The 20,656-nt window shown below is 41.7% G+C and overlaps 1 protein-coding gene across 3 annotated transcripts in view; it reads left to right on the top strand.

Annotated features, from left to right (window-relative positions):
• Positions 1-318: 318 nt before the first annotated feature.
• thnsl2 (threonine synthase-like 2) overlaps positions 319-20,656 on the top strand; it is a 36,644-nt gene continuing 16,306 nt past the window's right edge. Inside the window, exons 1-5 of one of the 3 annotated variants that reach the window (XM_028602574.1) lie at positions 319-393; positions 6,286-6,519; positions 9,082-9,276; positions 11,601-11,753; positions 11,843-12,082. In XM_028602574.1, coding sequence (XP_028458375.1) covers positions 6,297-6,519; positions 9,082-9,276; positions 11,601-11,753; positions 11,843-12,082 — 811 coding nt within the window. In that variant the 5' untranslated portion in view covers positions 319-393; positions 6,286-6,296. Of the gene's footprint in view, positions 434-6,285; positions 6,520-9,081; positions 9,277-11,600; positions 11,754-11,842; positions 12,083-20,656 lie in introns of all 3 variants that reach the window. The other 2 variants (XM_028602571.1, XM_028602573.1) reach the window with 2 other exon arrangements.

The following is a 20,656-nucleotide window of genomic DNA, read 5'->3' as shown; positions in this document are numbered from 1 at the left end:
CAGAATAAAAAAAAGTTGAGTTGTTTTCTCATAGTCAACCAAGTTCTCATTAGCAACTAATTGAAAGACATTAAAATAGATAATGAATGGACCCATTCATTCATTATCTATGTTAATGTCTTTCAATTTGCTTGGCTTGGAAAGGGTAGCCCTTTATGGGGAAAAAAAACTGTTGTATGAATTGTACTCTATATTCACCCAATCAGTGTGTCCCTAATGTTGACTCTGTTTAGGAAAGAAGTCCCGCCCCCAGCCTTTTGAGCCAATGGAAACACGCAGTAAGACAGAGTCCTCTTAGCCTAGAAATCTAGACGCACCCTAGCGGCAGCAACATTATTTTGCAGCCAGGGGATGGGTCTGGCTTGTCAGGCTACAGTCCTCTGCCACTGCGAGGTAAGCTGGAAGCTATCAACAGCAACTCGGCAAAAGGCAAGTGAGTCATACTGTAGCCTGCTTTCTACTTTCTTCGACCACTACTAAAAGCTCATTACGCCTTTTCAGAGATGTAACGAGTCCCGAAAAGAAGTTGCCTGAATCATTCAGCACATTACCTCCGATATAAACCAACTAGCACTCAAACAGTGGCTGAACTAGCTAAACGCTAGAACAGTAACGTTAGGTCGAGCTCTGCTGTGGAGCTTTCTATAGTTGCAAGCCTCTTTGCAATTGATAAATACACTCCATATGGGTAGACACATTTATGTAACTATGTATCTATGCAAGGAGCACTGAACTTGGCACTAATATGCTGATATCAGGTATTCAACCAGGGGTGGAAAAAAAACGGTATTGTGTATTTACTCACGTAACGTTACTTGTACTTGAGTATTTGCATTTTATGCGACTTTATACTTCTCTCCACTACATTTCACAGTGAAATATTATACTTTGTACTCTTTATCTGACAGCTTTAGTTATAGCTGTTGGGGTTCTTGACTGAGTGGGTGAAACACTGCTGTTTATTCTAGAATAACATTATTAAAAACCAGTCATGTAACAGTGCTCTAACTTGACAGAGACTTTTAATTTATTTGCAGCAATTAATAAAAGAACTGTGAGTAGCATGTAGAACAGATAGGTGTTTAAGCAATATTTTTAAAAACGCTAACATGATCAAATTCATGGGAACCAAAAAGCTATATTTTGACTATCCATAGAGAAAACCAGCGGCATGTGGATTTTCTATGAAATGAGAAAATAATGCACTTATGGATTAGTGAGAAAATCAGGGGGCAGGTAAATCATGGATGCATTTGCTTAAAGTGCTCATATTATGCTGTTTGGCTTTTTCCTTTTCCTTTTATAGTGTTATCTTTTTGTGCACGTTATAGCTTTACAAAGTGAAAAAGCCCAAAGTCCAGCCCAAAGGGACTTACCATCTCCAACAGAAAACACTGTTCACAAACTGCTCCAAACAGCTCTATTGGAGTCCAGCCTTTACTTCAGAGACAGACGTGGTCACTTTGGAACACACGTTATAATACTCGCCTAGCTGACAGCGTGGCACGCCTTCATACTCTGCTTCTGACTGAAACAGCAGCTAAAACAGAGAGCTCAACACACAGGGTGATAAGAGGAGCTGCAGCAATGTGCAGTACAACAACAATATTATGTTTTTTGAAAATGAAAACATGTAAACATATTCTGATATAACCTCTAAATACAATTATGAAACTGAAAATGAGCTTAATATGAGCACTTTAAGTAAGATAGCTAGTAAGCCATTAGGTAGCCTAAGTAGTTCTCTGGGTAGGTTGTTCCAAAGTTCAAGTTCAACTTTTATCTTCCTTGGGACAACAGCTTGTCAATAGAGCTATCCCTTGCAGTGTAGACAATTTGGCTGGCAGTGTGTATAGATTTGTTACCTTTAAAAGAAATTGAAGAGGAAAGAGATCTTTTTGAATCCATTTGACTTCATAGTGGTACGTATTACACTCTGTGTGGTAGTATAATAGATATAGTAGTAGCCTACATACTGTCTGTGCTGACTTGGCAGGTATGATACGATCATGAGTCATGGGCTCGAGTAAAGTGACATTTCAGTAGTGTTGAATGTCCAAATACAGTTTTGAGTTGTGATTGTAAGGGGTCAGTGGTGGAAGAAGTATTCAAATCCTTTACTTAGGTAAGTACTATTACCAGACTGTGAAATACTCTGTTACAAGTAAGTCCTGCATTAAAGTATTAAAATTAAAAGTACTCGCAGAAAAATCCTCACATTTTAGAAACTGGAAACGATCCAAACAGTTCTGTCAATCAACACAGTGTTTAATCGGCTAATGATTTCAGCTGGACTTGTTGGAATATATATTGTTGGATAGTTTAATTTATAATAAAACATCATATTTTATAACTTACATGTGTTTTGTGTGCAAACATCTTAATTTGTAAAGTAACTAGTAACTAAAGCTGTCAGATTGATACAGTGGAGTAAAAAGTACAATATTTCTCTCTAAAATGTAGCGGAGTAGAAGTAGAAAGTGGCATGAAAAGTACCTCAAATTTGTACTTAAAGGGGCTGTAGGTAGGATTGTGAAGATCCAGGACTTACCCAAAAAATTTGAACATCAACAACTCCTTAGTCCCTCCCCCCTTTCTGCTAAAGCCCTAAATGGTCTCCTAAGCCCCTCCCCCCACAAGGGAGAATGAATGCGTGTGCATGAGCAGTGATTGACACGCAGTTAGACACACCCCCTCGCCCTGATTGGTACATCTGAACTAAGGCATGGATACCCGACCAGAATCCGACGGGACCCGCCGGGCCGGGTTCGGACAGATATTTAGAAATTATTGTCAGGTTCGGGTCGGGCTCGTTCACATCAGCGTGATAAGGCATTTGTTGTAAAATGGTGCTGCGGCTCCTTTAAGAGAGCTTGGTGTGTGTGTGTGTGTGTGTGTGTGTGTGTGTGTGTGTGTGTGTGTGTGTGTGTGTGTGTGTGTGTGTGTGTGTGTGTGTGTGTGTGTGTGTGTGTGTGTGTGTGTGTGTGTGTGTGTGTGTGTGGAAAGTGGGCAGAAGAGAGATAGAGAAAGAGGAAGCACACGTGTTGTATGCAACCGGAGCAGAGTTGGTGGAATAAGTTTAAGTTTTGTACACAGTGTGTGCGGTGTCCGAAATAAACCCCAGACTGAAAGCCAAGTTCATTCATTTGCTCACCAGAAACAGGATTTTAACCCCGACGTTATTAATTTTATAACATCGGCCCTGGAGGTAACCAATCTCCCCTGGTTTCTGACCACGGTCGGAAATGAAGCGATCAGGAAAGGTTAACACGTTGAACATTTTAACAGCTTCTTAACGTGCGCTTGTTGCCCCGTGTGAGCTGATGCCTCATCTGTTGACATTTTCGAATGCCTTCCTACAGTTGCTTAATAAAAGCGGTCTTTCTACACAAAAAAGTAGCCTACATGTGTCATTATTATGAGAAAGAAATGAGATTTTAACTGTGTGGGTCTCGGGTCGGGCTCGGACACAAATTTCTTAATGCCTGTAGGGCTCGGGCCGGGTTTGGTCACGGCTCTGTCGGACGCGGGCCGGTCTCGGACAGAAAAATCCGGCCCGATCCGGACTCTAATCTGAACAGAGAGCGATCAGCAGATTTTTGCAAATTGCACTACAGGCTGTAGGTGGTGCCAGAGGAGCTGGATTTTTTTTTAAATGACTTGCTTCATGTAGTTCTACTGGAACATAGGGTCAGTTTCAGCAAATATGACAGAAAGTTAGTTACCTTACCTACTGCCCCCTTAAGTACAGTACTTACAGCTATATTCCACCACTCTAAGGGATCATTACTGTCTGACAATTTATATATAATACCTCATTACAATTACAGACCAGATCTCATAAATGTTGCAGCATGCTTCAAACTAAATGCTCAGTTAATGGAAATGTTTGTGGAATTATGAAGTTCTGCATTCACACACTACCTAGTTTTTTTTTGCTGTGATCAGCCCGGTGTGCTTTTATTTTGAAATGCCAGAACAATTTAATGACAGTTTACATTGACTTCACCATAAAAAGCTTCAAGAAAAAAACTGTCTGTGTTAGCCTATATCCACATTTTTAGCACTTTCCACCATTTTGAATTAAAACGTTAAATGCTCAACACAGCAGGATATGATTAAATGGTGCAATTAACATATCAGATTTACACATACTCTTATTACTCTTAATAAGAACTACTTTGTATACAGTAAGGTACTTTCTTTCAGTGCCGAGCCACTTGCCAGAAATGCCCATTGGGAAATGTATTTTGGGCTGCTAACAATTCACAGACATCTGAAATGTGCTTAAATGGCTCCAACCAGACGGAAGCCAAAAACAAGCAAATGCTTATAAAATCATCATATGCAAAATCTTAATCTGAAAAATTTCAACTATAAAAGCTGTAATATGAATGAAGAGGAGTAGAAACTACAATATTCCCTCTGACATTTAGTGGAAGAGAAGTAGAAATTAGCATAACATGTGAGTCCTCAAGCACATGTATGATACTTGAGTAAATGTACTTGGTTACTTTCCACTATGGCCTATTGACCCACCGCCTACCGCCCCTCTATGCATTGTGTATTTTTTTTCTCCATGTTTCCACTACGTCCAGTGTAACCAGTACTTTTGTGATGGAAGAATACTTTTTTTTTTTTTGTTAATTTGTGGCAATTTTCATAATTGTACAGTAAGCATAATATAACTTAAGATGTATTGTGAAGCTCTTCAAACTATATTTTGATACAGCAAGGCCATATTGTACTTTGTGATGCAAATTATCTAATAAATCTGCAGTTATAAATTATATTTGCAGTTAGATTTAGTTAGTTAGTTTTCAGCGGTGATCCAGAATGAAAATGGGCTAATTTTTTGCTTGGGTTGGAGATGTGTTAAAGGAGAATTCTGGCCGATTCTTACCTGAATGTTGATCACTATATACCTCCGAGTACTGTCGAACCGAATTCAATGCTTTTTACACCGACCGAATTGCCGACTGAATTGCCTCTAAAGTATTGAGTATTGAAAAATGCCTCGTCATTTGCTACCCAATATCAAAACCTAAGGAGTAAATCTCATCAGCGTCAGACGTCAGTGAGCCAATAAGCATGCAGCTCACTTCTACCAAGATCTAATAATGTTTGCGATTGGCTAGCCTCTCTTTGCCAGACCTTCCTCCACAGCGCTTGTGGAGGAGGGTCTGGCTAGTCCACATAGCATTCCGGGATGTGAGAAAAACAGGCTCTGGTTTATTGGCATTTCTTTAAACCAATCCCAATTGTCTTGGGCGGCGCTAAACGTCAGACTCAATGATGGCTGCCTCTGCAAAAAAGCCTCGGGAAGGAACTTGTTTTGGTAGTACATGTGTACGTTCAAAAGTAGTTTTAGTCGTTCGACAGAAAGCACAGATTGGACAGATAGTCTAGCTAGCTGTCTGGATTTACCCTGCAGAGATCTGAGGAGCAGTTAACCATAGTCCTCACAAATCCACCGGAGTTTAGAATGCCAACACAAAGAAAGAGGAATGTGATGGACATCCGGCCAAAAATTGGGACATACGGCTGAATTTCCAGCGGCACCTGAACCATCTAATAAATTAAACGTTGTCGATATAGACCAGTCCCTCCAGAAAAACGTGATTATGCGATCGCATAATTCAATGCATAATCAGCCAAAGTCTGCATATTTATGCGGGGGCCGCATTTTTTTCAAATACGCCGCACTTTCGCCGCATAAATTGCCTATTTCCGCGCAAAATATGCGCGGCTTTCATGATTTCATAATCCCCGCATTTACGTTGCAAAAAAGTCACATATATCTTAGCAGAAAGTTGAAAAATGTTGCGTTTGCTTCACACAAGAGCAGCCATTTTCCGTTGCCATGGGAACATCATCGAAAAGCAGGGTGTTGGGGGAATCACTTTTTTTTTCTCTTTTTTATCAAACCGCAGTTTGAGTTCCCGCAGTTTTTGCAAGTTCCCGCAATTTCATCGCATAAAATTGCATAAATATCCCGCATATTCTATTGCATTTTTTAAGAAAACGTGCCGCATAATCAAGGATTTTTGCCCCCAACAATACACACTCACGTATTAAGAGCTGAGATTTGTGCAGTAATGTGTAATGTTTTAATTTCTATAAAATTGGTATCAAAAAAAGTATTTTTTAGGAACCGGTATCAAAGCCGTGGTATTGGTATTGGTAACTGTATTGAATTTTTTTAACGATACTGAGTCCTACGTAAAATAGGTACACAGATATGTCAATGGCCTGTGTGTATTTAAGATTCTTGTCTTCATTCAGAGGTTTGTCCGATGCAGTACTGCAGTACTCGGGGTGGGGTCCATGGACGGGACTTCCGGGACGTGCTGTTTTCAGGCTACGCTCCAGACGGGGGGATGTTCATGCCCGAGAGTGTGCCTGTGCTGAGCCCGGACACCCTGAGGGGCTGGATGGGGCTGACCTACACCAAACTGGTGGTGGAGGTTGCCTCACTGTTCATCCCGACTCAGCTGATCCCCAGAGAAGACCTGGAGGGTGAGCTGGTGAAATATTGACTGTTAGCAGAACATGCCATTTGATATTAAGGGATGTTTGGTTTCCATACCATAGGGATAAATGAAAAAAGAAAACTTGGTAACTGTTTCAAATGCATTCAAAACTGGTCTCAAAAATGTAAAGTATTCATGGTTAAGACTAAAGATGCATAAAAGTTGCAAAAAACAGGTGTTGATTTCTTAAAATTTAACAAATGTTTATGAAAAAATCTGATCACAATTGTTCTGTGGTTTGTATCCTATCGTCTCCTGGCTTGATGATTGAGTTGATTCTGAAAGCAGTTATGGGTACTCTGAGAAAAAGTGACGCAAAACAGGGTTCAGTTCACAATGTTCTAAAGGCACACCAGGATACATTTACTAACAATTGCTCCATTCTCTTCGATGTAAAAAAGAGAAGATAGATAAGCCAGGCGAAAGATGCGTAGGCTTTCGGCCGTCCTGATGTCAATGGGGAGGTCATTCCACCATTTAGGGGCCAGGACAGCAAGCAGTCTGGGTTTGGTTGAGTCATTAGTTGTTAGGGGACAGCAAGCAGGTTGGCTGATGCAGAGCGGAGTGGGCGGGTTGGGGTATAGGGTTTGACCATGTCCTTGATTTAAGCTGGGCCTGATAAGTTCGTGGCCCTGTATGCAAGTATTAGTGTCTTATACTGGATGCGGGCGAGACCCTAGTACACACATTACGTACACGTTTTTAATATGTGTGTGTATCATTATATGCAAATTTATGATACCAATTAAAACCGATGAGAGATTTTGTTCAGAGTTTTTACCGAATGAAATGAAACGTATACAGTGCCTTGCAAAAGTATTCGGCCCCCTTGAACTTTTTGACCTTTTGCCACATTTCAGGCTTCAAACATAAAGCTATAAAACTAATTTTGTGAAGAATCAACAAGTGCGACACAATCATGAAGTGGAACGAAATTTATTGGATATTTCAAACTTTTTAACAAATAAAAAACTGAAAAATTGGGCATGCAAAATTATTCAGCCCCCTTAAGTTAATACTTTGTAGCGCCACCTTTTGCTGCGATTACAGCTGTAAGTCGCTTGGGGTATGTCTCTATCAGTTTTGCACATCGAGAGACTGACATTTTTGTCCATTCCTCCTTGCAAAACAGCTCGAGCTCAGTGAGGTTGGATGGAGAGCGTTTGTGAACAGTTTTCAGTTCTTTCAACAGATTCTCGATTGGATTCAGGTCTGGACTTTGACTTGGCCATTCTAACACCTGGATAGGTTTATTTGTGAACCATTCCATTGTAGATTTTGCTTTACGTTTTGGATCATTGTCTTGTTGGAAGACAAATCTCCGTCCCAGTCTCAGGTCTTTTGCAGACAACATCAGGTTTTCTTCCAGAATGGTCCTGTATTTGGCTCCATTCATCTTCCCATCAATTTTAACCATCTTCCCTGTCCCTGCTGAAGAAAAGCAGGCCCAAACCATGATGCTGCCACCACCATGTTTGACACCGGGGATGGTGTGTTCAGGGTGATGAGCTGTGTTGCCTTTAAGCCAAACATAACGTTTTGCATTGTTGCCAAAAAGTTTGATTTTGGTTTCATCTGACCAGAGCACCTTCTTCCACATGTTTGGTGTGTCTCCCAGGTGGCTTGTGGCAAACTTTAAATGACACTTTTTATGGATATCTTTAAGAAATGGCTTTCTTCTTGCCACTCTTCCATAAAGGCCAGATTTGTGCAGTATACGACGGATTGTTGTCCTATGGACAGAGTCTCCCACCTCAGCTGTAGATCTCTGCAGTTCATCCAGAATTATCATGGGCTTCTTGGCTGCATCTCTGCATCTTCTTCTCCTTGTATGAGCTGAAAGTTTAGAGGGACGGCCGGGTCTTCGTAGATTTGCAGTGGTCTGATACTCCTTCCATTTCAATATTATCGCTTGCACAGTGCACCTTGGGATGTTTAAAGCTTGGGAAATCTTTTTGTATCCAAATCCGGCTTTAAACTTTTCCACAACAGTATCTCGGACCTGCCTGGTGTGTTCCTTGTTCTGCATGATGCTCTCTGCGCTTTAAACGGACCTCTGAGACTATTACAGAGCAGGTGCATTTATACGGAGACTTGATTATACACAGGTGGATTCTATTTATCATCATTAGTCATTTAGGTCAACATTGGATCATTCAGAGATCCTCACTGAACTTCTGGAGAGAGTTTGCTGCACTGAAAGTAAAGGGGCTGAATAATTTTGCACGCCCAATTTTTCAGTTTTTTATTTGTTAAAAATGTTTGAAATATCCAATAAATTTCGTTCCACTTCATGATTGTGTCCCACTTGTTGTTGATTCTTCACAAAAAATTACAGTTTTATATCTTTATGTTTGAAGCGTGAAATGTGGCAAAAGGTCGAAAAGTTTAAGGGGGCCGAATACTTTCGCAAAGCACTGTACACAACACTAACTGAAGACATTTTACATATACAGCAAGACATCGACGACAGAACTGCAAATACCAAGAAGGTGTGAAGGTGTGATTTTCCCCTCTTTCATCCTTTTTTTTTTTTTTCCTGTCCCAGTCCTAGTGGGTGAAGCCCTGTCTGGTTTCTCAGTGCCTGAGGTGTTGAGAATTGCCCGGCTAAAGGAGGGTCTGTCAGTGCTGGAGCTCTTCCATGGAGACACCTTGGCCTTTAAGGACCTGGCTATGACCTGCACTGTGCGCTTCCTTGACTACTTCCTGCAAAAAGAGAACCGCAGAGCTACTGTTCTTGTAGGTAAGACTAACATCTACAGGGCTCCAGACTTTTAAAACGTATGAAGTAGAAGCTTTTTTCATTGGTTACACTTGTGCGCCTAGCTCTTTCATTTAAGTGCAGCAGCATGTAATTTAGATGGGCTTTTGGCACAGCGATAACGCATGGCGTTACCATGCGTTACCTTTTTTTCAGTAATTTCTTAACACATTATCAGTGGCGAAGTGCAATTTGTTAAAGTACCGGAGCGCACCTTTGATGCGCACGGTTAAATTGTGGCTTGTTTCGACTAGGGATCGACCAAGGCCGATACTGATTATCAGTAGTTAATGAAACCGATAACAGATATTTGGAACCAATATGCCTATAAAGTGAAAATGAAAATCTTTAAGTCAAAATTAAGATTTTGAAATGTTTCAAAATCCAACACAAACCTTTTTTTTTAAATGCTGTTAGGAATTATTTAATAAATTAGATTAGATTCAACTTTATTGTCATTGTGCAGAGTACAAGTACAAAGACAGCGAAATGCAGTTTGTGTCCAAACACAAGTGCAAAAAAAAAGCATAAAAGTGCAATGTGATATTCAAGTATAGACAGAAGGTGCATTAGTAGGTTAATTGTCACCGGGATGCAGAGCTAGAGTTCAGTAGGGTGACAGCCACAGGAAAGAAGCTTCCTCTGAGCCTGCTGCTACGGGTGCGGAGAGACCTGAGACGCCTCCCGGAGGGGAGTGGGGTGAGAACAGTCTTTGATGATGCTGCGCGCCTTACGCAAGCATCGCTTGCCCTGGATGGCCTCGGTGGAGGGGAGTGAGGAACCGGTGATGCGTTGGGCAGTTTTCACCACCCTCTAGTTGCCATACCAAACTGGGACACAGTTGGTGAGGATGCTCTCGATGGTGCAGCGGTAGAAGTTCACCAGGATCTGAGGAGACAGGTGGACCTTCTTGAGTCTCCTCAGAAAGAAGAGACGCTTGAGAAATGAGAAACTTTCAACATGATACCCAGTAAAAGATAGTGTTGTGGGCGGGACATGAAGTCAGATTCAGTGGTGAGTGAAACCGAAGCAGAGGGACGGACACAGAGCTGCAGCCGAGCCAAAGTAGACCACTTTTTAATAAAGGCCTAAAATGCCCAAAAATGTTCTGTAATCAATCTAAACATTAATTTTTAGGAGAAGTTTTTGAGATTATTTAAAGAAACTCTGAAACTCTGAGTTGAACTTAAAGTGATGATTCGGAGTAACTTACCCTGGGGTCCTTTGCACCATGACCTCGAGCCAAACACCCCCCCAGAAGCTTTTTTCACCTGGGTCGAACATTGGGAGAGTTAGCGTAGAGTAGCGTTATCAGCTGAATAGCTTAGCGCAGGGGCTAATGGAACGGAGTGTCTCTTAACATTACCCCACTTATAATGCCCGAAATGATACCAAACGTCTACAGTAGTACAAATAGGTTATACACTCATAAAACGATGGATTGGAAAGTTTGTAAGTACACCGGAGGTTTATGTAAATAACACTTGCCTGCTGGCTTCTGCTCTCTGCTGTTGTTGCTGCTGCCGGCAGTAAGACGAGTGCTTATCATTTCGGGCATTATTACCGGGGTAATGTTAAGAGACACTTCGGATCCATTAGCCCCTGCGCTAAGCTATTCAGCTGATAACGCTACTCTATGCTAACTCTCCCAATGTTCGACCCAGGTGAAAAAAGCTTCTGGGGGAGTGTTTGGCTCGAGGTCATGGTGCAAAGGACCCTAGGGTAAATTACTCCGAACCATCACTTTAATGAAGGACAGAATCCGACTGATGTGATACATCACAATAGCACTGCAGTTTCAATACGGAGTGGAGTCAGATAACAGATTAAAGTCAAGTATATCACTACCCAGTTTTGTATTTGTTTTCTTTTCTGATTTAAACGTCTGTATTACAACAACAAAAGAACCATAAACAGATTTTCATGATCTGTTATTTCCCCCATCCACAGTTTTGCAATATATTGAAAACTGAGTCAAGTTACATGAAAAAGGGCATTGTGTACAGTTTAGATTTTAAACAGAGAAAAACTAAAACAAAAAAAAACAGAACAGCACAGATCATCAACTTTTATAATAAAATGAATGGGAGAGATTGGCCCTGTTTAGACCTGGCCTTAAAATGCATCCTGGGGGATCCAATCACAAGTGGTCAAGTACAGTTGTGAATGCACCCAAGATAAACTGAGCACTTATTGAGATTTGATCGCTCAGACCACATTCGGAGGTATACAAAATGTCATAGATAGTATCATAGATTATAAATGTAATGTATCTGAATCAGTCCATTTGTGGGTTACACGTCCAGGTACATCAGGGGACACTGGTGGCTCGGCCATCCAGAGCGCCAAAGGTCTCAGTGGGTTGGATGTGGTGGTTGTTTACCCCCGAGGACGCATCACTCCAGTCCAAGAGAAACACATGATCACCTGCCTGGAGGACAATGTCCATGTGTTTGCAGGTAAATTAAAAGATCCGAAGGGACTCGTGGCTGATCTTTCACAATACAACAATCAAAATCAAATCAAGTGTTTTTTTTTACATCTGTAGCAGACGGCAGCTCAGATGACATAGATCAGCCTCTGCGCCATCTTTTTGCCGACCAGGAGCTGGTCAGGTCTCACGGCCTGATGAGCCTCAACTCAGTCAACTGGTCTAGAGTCATGATCCAGCTCGCCCACTTCATCTACGCTTACCTGGAGCTCAGTGGTATGGAGCAGGCCGAGACCGATGGAGACCTGCCTGAGCTGGAGGTGGTGGTGCCCACTGGAGGGGCAGGAAACATTGCAGGTGGGTTGAATACTCGCTCCAAAGGGGAACTATTACATAGCATTTTCAGGTTCATACTTGTATATTGTGTTTGTACTAGGACATGTTCCAAAATCACTTTATTTTTCTCATACTGCCCATGGCCACTGCTCCTGTATTCACCCTCTGTCTGAGAGGAGCCAGGGCCGGTTCTAGACCTTTGGTTGCCCTAGGCGAGATTGAGATTGAAGGGTTTCTGCTCATGTGCAAAACTTTGTGCACATTCAAAATACAGTATATCTCATCTGTGTTCTCTGAGGTTTGGAGGAGTTGTGATACTGTCAGAAAAATAAAGTGATAATACAATACTATATATATAAGACTATTACAAGAATAAAGTCACTATATTTCAGAAAATAATCCACATGCACCATAGTCTGCTGTGCATTACGTGATTGCTCTGCTGATACGGTAGATGTCAGACCTCCTGACAGACACGGAGCCCCGTTTGAGACGCTGGTCTCTGAATGAGACAGTTTAGGGGAAGTGGCTGTAGGCTACGCTGCTCTACATCGGAGGTGGAAACACAATACTACGCAGAAGTAGGGACACATCTGCCGCAGCATGCCCACAGCAGAGCGCGTCCATTATGAACCTGAAGCTGCAGAGACCACGGAAGGTGTTCTTGCAGCAGCTCCGTGTCTGTGCCGCTGCTCGTCTCTATTTCTACAGCGAGAGTGGACGCTAAGTGTGTTTGAGTTTGACACGTAGACTGGAAAAGTTGCGTAATGAAAGGTTGACAAGTAAACGTGTGGCTGAGGCGGCGCCCTAGGATGATCATGTTTAATAAACACGTTTTATTTTGCTTGTCGTTCTAATTCTATTATTAATGGGAAGTAGACCTAAGGGCGACACGGCGCCCCCAACACTTAACACCTAGCAATCGCCTAGGTCGCCTATGGCAATCGCCGGCCCTGGTTGGAGCCCCTCTCTCTTTAAGCCCCTCTCCCGAGAAAGCCCAGTCTGCTCTGAATGGTCAACAGCCAGAATGGAATCTCCGCTCCGCTGTTGTTTCACTAGTTGCAGCGGGAGCTACTGCAACGGAGTACACGGCCGGACTTTGTACCGTGTAAAATCACCAATAAAGGCTTCTAAACGAAATATTACACAAGCGGACATGTCCCAGCAGTAATGCGACCCGAAATTGGAGAGAATTTAACAACTTTGGCAGCCAAGATGACATCTTTTACTGCAGTTAACACCAACAGTAGTTTAAAAAAGTAGTTCCTGCTTGGAGCTGATGACCAATCCCATGTCCCATAGAAGGCCGGCTAACTGTTATGTGACTTCTAGTCTATATCCTCGACGTTCCACTTCTGGGATTGCTCCGGTGCTGCAGTAAATTCCGCCGGATGCATGTATTTTCGCCGATGTCCATTTCCTTCCTCTTTCTCTGTGTTGTAGTGTTAATTTCGTCAGACGAGACAAGACTAAATATGTTCGTCAACGACCTTTTTTTTCCATGACTAAGACGAGACGATAACGAGACTGCACCGTTGTCCAAAAACGCTGACTAACACTAAATTAACATGCATTATTGTTGACGAAAAAAGACAAGACTAAAATGTTTTGCATAAAAAATAAAAAATAAGATAAAATCTCTCTTAATTTTCGTCTACAATTGTCTCTTCTTTTTCATCATGAGATAGAATATTCAGCTGTTACCGAGACCCGGTGCTACGGCACCGACAGATGCCCTAACGACCGTTATCTACCGGACCGAATAGCCTGCGCTTCTCTCTGATGCTCCTCAACGGACGTTAGAGTCAACCGAAACATCGCTGCACGGGGCGCTAGTTAACACTACACTTGGCAGCAGGTAACGTTAGCCTACCGTTAGCTAGCAGTTGGATTTAACACAGTTAAAATGCTGACAGCTAAACGGTGTAAAGGTTTGTCTCTATTTCCAACACGAGACGTACGACAGTCTGCAGCTGCCGTTGTCTGAAAAACAACACATGTTGCGTTCACTTGAAATACGCCTCGCCAGTTTCGTGCTGCATTTATTTTATTGTAAAATATCCTCCCATACAGTGGTTGTTTTTGTCGTTTACTGGTGAAATAAGGAAGAGGCTCAATATTTATATAACTTTATAGCATTTATTTATTTTTATAACTACCCAGTAAGCACACATACGTCGGCACGACGTATGCAATTGATCGCGGGTCATAAAGAAAAATAATGAAGCATCGTTTATTGAGCGTCTGGACGTCTTATTATGATTGCAATCTATACATCGCAGCGACGTATTAACTATGTCGGTGAGATGTATTAACAGTTCCTCAGTTGTTCGCGGGTCATAATGAAGCATCGTTTATTGAGCGTCTGGACGTCTTTACTGTACACACACACTGTTGATGTGAAGGACAGTGAATCTGAATTCTGCCCAGCAACATATTCGCGCCACAGTCGATAAAGGAAGGGGAAAAAAAGTTGCCAGTCTACGAAGGGTTAGGATGGAGACTTCTTTGCTGCTGTCAAATACCATGGTAAGCACTATTTCATCTTAACGTAACGTTAATACAAATATTTGGTTGGTGTTCATCAGACTAATAACAAGATGTATAGTAAGTTACGCCATGTCATGGTTTAAAGTAACTTAAGAGCCGTTAGATCAGGCTAACATTGCACTAGCCGCCCTTTTTCACATTCATTTAAAATTAAAATATCCGTGCTCTAGCTAGTTAGCTTGTTATATGTACTAATCTGACTGAATCTGAATGTAAAGTTAACATTAGCTGCTAGCTATGTCAGTTGCCGTACATGCCAGTAACGTTAGCTAACGTGTGGCTGCTAGCTATAGCTAGCTAATTGAACGTTACCCGATATCCCTTAACGTTAATTTTAGCTAGCTAGCTAACAGTAACTGAGTGCCGCACCTCAGTCAAACTTTGCTCATATCGGTTGTTTTGACTTTAATGGAACTGAAATCTCAACAGGGAACATTTAAAGCTGAAGACTTGTTATAGAATCAAAATGTAGCTATCTAAAGGTAAATTCGGCATATAGCGTGTAATCTGCCAACTAACGTTAAATCATATTTTAAAAAAGGTGAAGAGGTAAAGGGGCCGTCTAATGGCAGGCTAACGTTCGTACTTATTACATTGTGATTGTAATATTTTATTTTTACCCTGCTTATTAACTAAATGACACTATGTAAAATTAGTTTAGGACAGTTTAGCTAGTAAGACTGTGGTTCGCTTCTGTACACTCTGCATTAAATCTGGTTAACAACTGATTTTGAAAATGGGGTTGGGAGTGCCAACAGTCATAAAACATCAGTTAGCTAGATGGTGCGAGATGAGTATCGTCACCTGTTACCATGATTTTCTTGCTGATATATCACTATATACACGTTAATTAAAATAAAAACAATTTACCTGGCAAGCTAGCGTTAGCTTAATGTAGTTACTGTCCAGTCACTTAACTTTAAGTTTTACTTTTTGTTGAAGCTAAATTGACCATAAGCCTAGCTAACGTTTCATAAAACTGACATTAGCGGTTTATAATCGGCTTTAACAGGGACTAAACACGTTCGATGGACATATTGAATCACATTTCACTTTGAGATCAATACAATTATCAATATCACAATAATTTAATTGGTATATTTCTTTTTTTCCGTTAGAACGATGTAGCTAGCTATATGAGTGCATCTGTAAGATGTATGAAATACGTTGGAACGATGTATATATGTATACGTCGCGGAGAGAGCGGCTATATGTCGCTGAAACGTAGCGCAGCGAAGTCGCGGGGACGTCGTGCCAGTGAGCAAACTACCAAAATACTACGTATCCCCGATGCATTCTGATTACATTGCCAATACGTCGCCGCGATGTATGTGTGCTTACTGGGTATTTGACTGAAATGGTTATCAGAAATAATTTATTTAAAAAAAGACTAAAATGTTTTGACTAAAACTTGACTAAAATGGCGAGACTTTTAGTCGACTAAAACTTGACTAAGATACCTTGAGTTCTCTTTTGACTAAAACTTGACTAAAATGGCGAGACTTTTAGTCGCCTAAAACTTGACTAACAAAAAATGTTGGCACAAGACTAAGACTAAATTAAAAATAGGTGACAAAATTAACACTACTGTGTTGGCGAGGACTTTGGCTTACTGCTCCTCAGATCTCTGCATGGTAAATTGAGACAGCTAGCTAGCTATTTTGCAGCGGCTCCGTGCGCAGCTTAGCACCGCCCATTACGATTGTGATTGGTTTTAAGAATTGCAAATTAACCAGAGCACGTTTTTCTCCCATCCCTGAATGCTATGTGGACTAGCCAGACCTTCCTCCGCTTCGCAGCGTATGGATGGTCTGGCAAAGCGAGACTAGGTGACACCTAGCCAAGAGTAGAAAAAACTGTTGAAAACGGAGGGTTTAGAACAGTTTGAAATTTTAACGGTTTACCTCATTACATGAAAATCTGACATTATAACATTGTAGATATGACAGAAAATACAGAAAAGCATAATATGTCACCTTTAAGTCACAGAGCCCACACGTGCTGTGCCTCCGCGACACAAACTATGCAGCGGCAGTCCGGAGAAAGAACCTCAGCCAGCAGCTGCAGCAACTCAAACCCAGCCACAGCAGGAAGCACAAGCCCCAGCATCAGAAGTCTGATTCCTGACTGCCCCAGCTGACTGCCCCGCATCAGCAAACTAGTCGCTGCTATTACACTTGTTAGACCCAGCAACAGCAGCCACAGGAACTTGAAACCACCCAGCTGGGTCCAGTGGCAGCAACAGAATGTTTGCTTATCTGGTAGGGCTGTCCGGGATCAGACCCCCCAGCGATGCGACCGTGGTGAAGTTAGTTTGATGTTGGATATTCGACAGATATTCAGATATTCATTTTGGGTTCATCAGCAGTTCCTGCTGTGCTTTCACTCAGTCTTGGCAGAAAAATATAGGACACCCATTTGCTCCTAACTGTTTGCTCCTAACTGCTTGGTTTTTACCTAGGGACCGTCAATAAATTACGTTCTGAACTTCATTTATTTCCGATAGCTATTTCCGAACTGTTCTTCAATGTGGTACAAATGAGACACACTAGACTATAAATTAATATTTTGCATCTCCTTTTTTTATGAATTTTTTTAAGAACCCCATTCATTTCCTATGGACAATGGCTTTTTGCTCAATAGCTTCCATGTTATTGGACCCAAACACTCCAGACCAATGCAGAGCTATTCTGCTATGTGCTACAAATGAGACACACCTCTCTATGAATTAATATTTTGCACCTACTCTTTTATTTAAATTTTTTTAAGAACCCCATTCATTTCCTATAGAAAACAGCTTTTTGCTCAATAGCTTCCATGTTATTGGACTCAAACACCACAGACCACTGCAGAGCTGTTCTGCTATGTGGTACTAATGAGACATACCTCACTATGAATTAATATTTTGCACCTACTTTTTGACATTTTTGTCGACATTTTCCGATATTTTTTGTTTTACAACAATGTTTCTGCCTAAATATGAAGGGATTTCTGAGTCTCAAAGTCGGCAAATCTGCCAAATTCTGCTTGGAGTGTCGCGTAACTGCAGTTAAAAAAAACACATTCCACATTTACACCTTAAAGTTCCTTTACCCGTGTTTTTGGTTTTGGTGCACAGCTAGGTGGGCCAAAATCTATTGTGAACCTAAATTGATATGCGGGCCGGATCATAATCTGCAAGGGACCGGATTTGGCCCGCAGGCCTTGAGTTTGACACGCGTCGTAAAGGAAGTGAAATATGACGTTATCCCAGCCCAGTCTCACGGCAGTTCGTGAAATGGTCACGTTATTGAATCTATTGATTCGTGAACAGGACACCATTATGTCGGGTTTTTTTCGTGTGGTGATTACGAATTTTAATTGAATGTATTTTAATGGGAAGCATATTTCGTGATCACAGAACATAGTTGAGCATTCGGCAGCTAAAAAGCCAGATTTTACTCTCACCAGTAGGCCTGTAGCGATAGTCAATACATGGACTAAGCGCACGATATATGGAAATGAGCTCGGTAGCTTTTGGTGACGCAATATATTGCAATCGATAATTGCTGTTGTTGTTGCGTGCCACAGAGACCGCGTGTTTTTCTTTGGATAACCAACATGTACCTCCAGACAAAAACCTATATTTAGTATATTATATTTAACATATAAAATAATTCGAGCCAACTTATATTTTGGGGGATTGGGATGCAAATGAGTGTTTGTCCCCTGATTTATTCATTAAACTATATTACACATGACTGTAGTGCAAATCAACATTTAAACAACAATACACCAACAAACATGACATCCTTTTTATGCATTTATTTTAAAAGATTATTTGTGTAGCTACTGTTTGTGTGTATGCAGTAGTTATTATATAGTTGTGAGGACTAGTTTCAGTTTCCTCACATCGCAACAGGAATTTTTTGGGGAGGCGGTGTGCAGACATCCCACCATCTTCTCTCCTACCAGATGGACCTCCAGTGGCATGAGGGAACCCATGACGACCTTCGTCTGGCAGGAGTTTTAGGGGATGCCGATGGTCCGGGCAGTTGGACTCCACCTGTGCCTGTCCCCAGGTGCAGGTTTGTCTTTGGGGTTTGCCCCCCTAGCCACTGTACCCTCCCGAGTTAACCCACGTGGCTGTGGGGTTGCCTTCTTCCGCCCTTCATAGCTGTTGTGATGGTTCTCACACAACCATATTCCACCTGTGCTGCCATTAGGGTCTCACTATTTACACATAGCTGGGGCTATTTACCCATAGCTAGGGCTATTTACCCATAACAGTGGTTGACGGGCATCAGGGCGTTTCCATTCACCGATGGGCCTCAATACCACGTCTCTGGGGCCCACTGCTGCTCCGAGATCCCGTACAACTTAGCCTGGAGCCACAAGGGACCAGTTACCATGTGTGCCACGGGGAAGTGTGTACGAGATCTTGGCATTGGAGATGCTATGTACCGGCTGAGGAGGCTTACACACTCGGCTTACACACTCGGCTCTTCTTTTCACCCCTGAAAACAAAGGGCTATCCGGTGAGAGTGGCAAGCAGAAGCAGCATGTAGCATGCAACTACAAGCACTACTACTCAGAGGTGTGGACTCGAGTCATGTGACTTGGACTTGAGTCAGACTCGAGTCATGAATTTGATTTTGCAAGACTGAGTTGCAAGACTTGCAACTCGACTTGGACTTTAACATCAATTACTTGTGACTTCACTTGGAATTGCGCCTTTTTACTCGAGAAGACTTGCTACTTCCCATGAAAACTGGGAAAAAATGTTCACAAGGCCACGCCGCTCTCAGTTTATCTGCATCTGTGAAAAAAATGTGCAACACCTGTATGCATGCAGAGAGCATGCGCGCTGCCTGCAGCCAAGACAACCAATGAAGTGCAACAAGCAACAACGCGCCAGTTGGCAAAATGATACCGAAGATAGTTTCGTTTGGCTATAAAAATTACGAGGTTGTCAACAAAAAACGAGTTGCAATTTGCAAAACATGCGGGTCGAAGATTACAGACGGAGCTGCCACAACGTCCAACTTTGATCGACACCTGAAGTTGCACAAAGAAGGGTAAGTTTTGAACGAATGCTAAGCACCTTATCGGATGTACCATAACTTACTAGCTGCTGCATACTGTATCAACGAGACAGTAAACGCACGTCTCCCTTGCTGGTTCATGCTTACAAAAATAGGGATTTTTGAACCCGGATTATATGAGGTACATGAGTGTAGCACACTCAGATGGAAAACCTCGCCAACATCATGTTAACGTCTGTTTTCAAGTACCATAACACAGTCACAGTAGATCCACCATTAGCCTTCCCTTTTCATATCATGCCCAAACAGCAGGCAGCGCATGGACATAGAGTGCTACGTAGTCTAGGTCTGTGAGGCAGCGCACCACTGGGATATTTACAGTATATAATAAAATAATAACAATTATAGTAGTAATGTTCAAAGATGCAATAGATTATCATAGTGCAGTTCTTAACTAATGGGAATATTGTTTAGCTTATTTTTGGTTTAATTTGGTTTACTTTAGTTATTTAATTTATTGAATTATTTTGTTTTGCTATACTTTTCATGCCAACTTGCCATGGCCCCCCTAGCACCACCTCGCGGCACCCAGGGGTCCCTGTCCCCACTTTGAAAGCCACTGCTATAAAGCATATGAGTTCAGTTTCTTGAGGGAAAGGGAGTTCTTATGACTTTTGAAGCAGTGAAAATATTCTTAATATTGCATACACTGAAACTGAAATGTATTATTGTATACCGTAGTGTACAATAGACAATGAATATTAACACAACAACATTGATATGAGTAAAGAGTAGTTTCAAATACAACATGTGTGGCTATAAGGGATTTTCTGACATCTGTTTCATATTCTTCTCTGTTACAGGTATGAAGAATACCAGATGAACAAAAGCATCGTAGATGAATCACAACAGCCTTCAATCTCACAATTCCTGGACACTCGTGTAGGGCGTTACAGCATGAGCCACCCACAGCAGAAGGCCATCTCCAATTCGATACTGTCTGACTTGATTATTGATTGCA

The sequence above is a fragment of the Perca flavescens genome, chromosome 16 (genome assembly GCF_004354835.1).
Source record: "Perca flavescens isolate YP-PL-M2 chromosome 16, PFLA_1.0, whole genome shotgun sequence".
Classification (NCBI taxonomy): domain Eukaryota; kingdom Metazoa; phylum Chordata; class Actinopteri; order Perciformes; family Percidae; genus Perca; species Perca flavescens.
The sequence above is the reverse complement of the archived record's forward strand: the minus strand, read 5'-3'. Positions and strand labels throughout refer to the sequence as shown.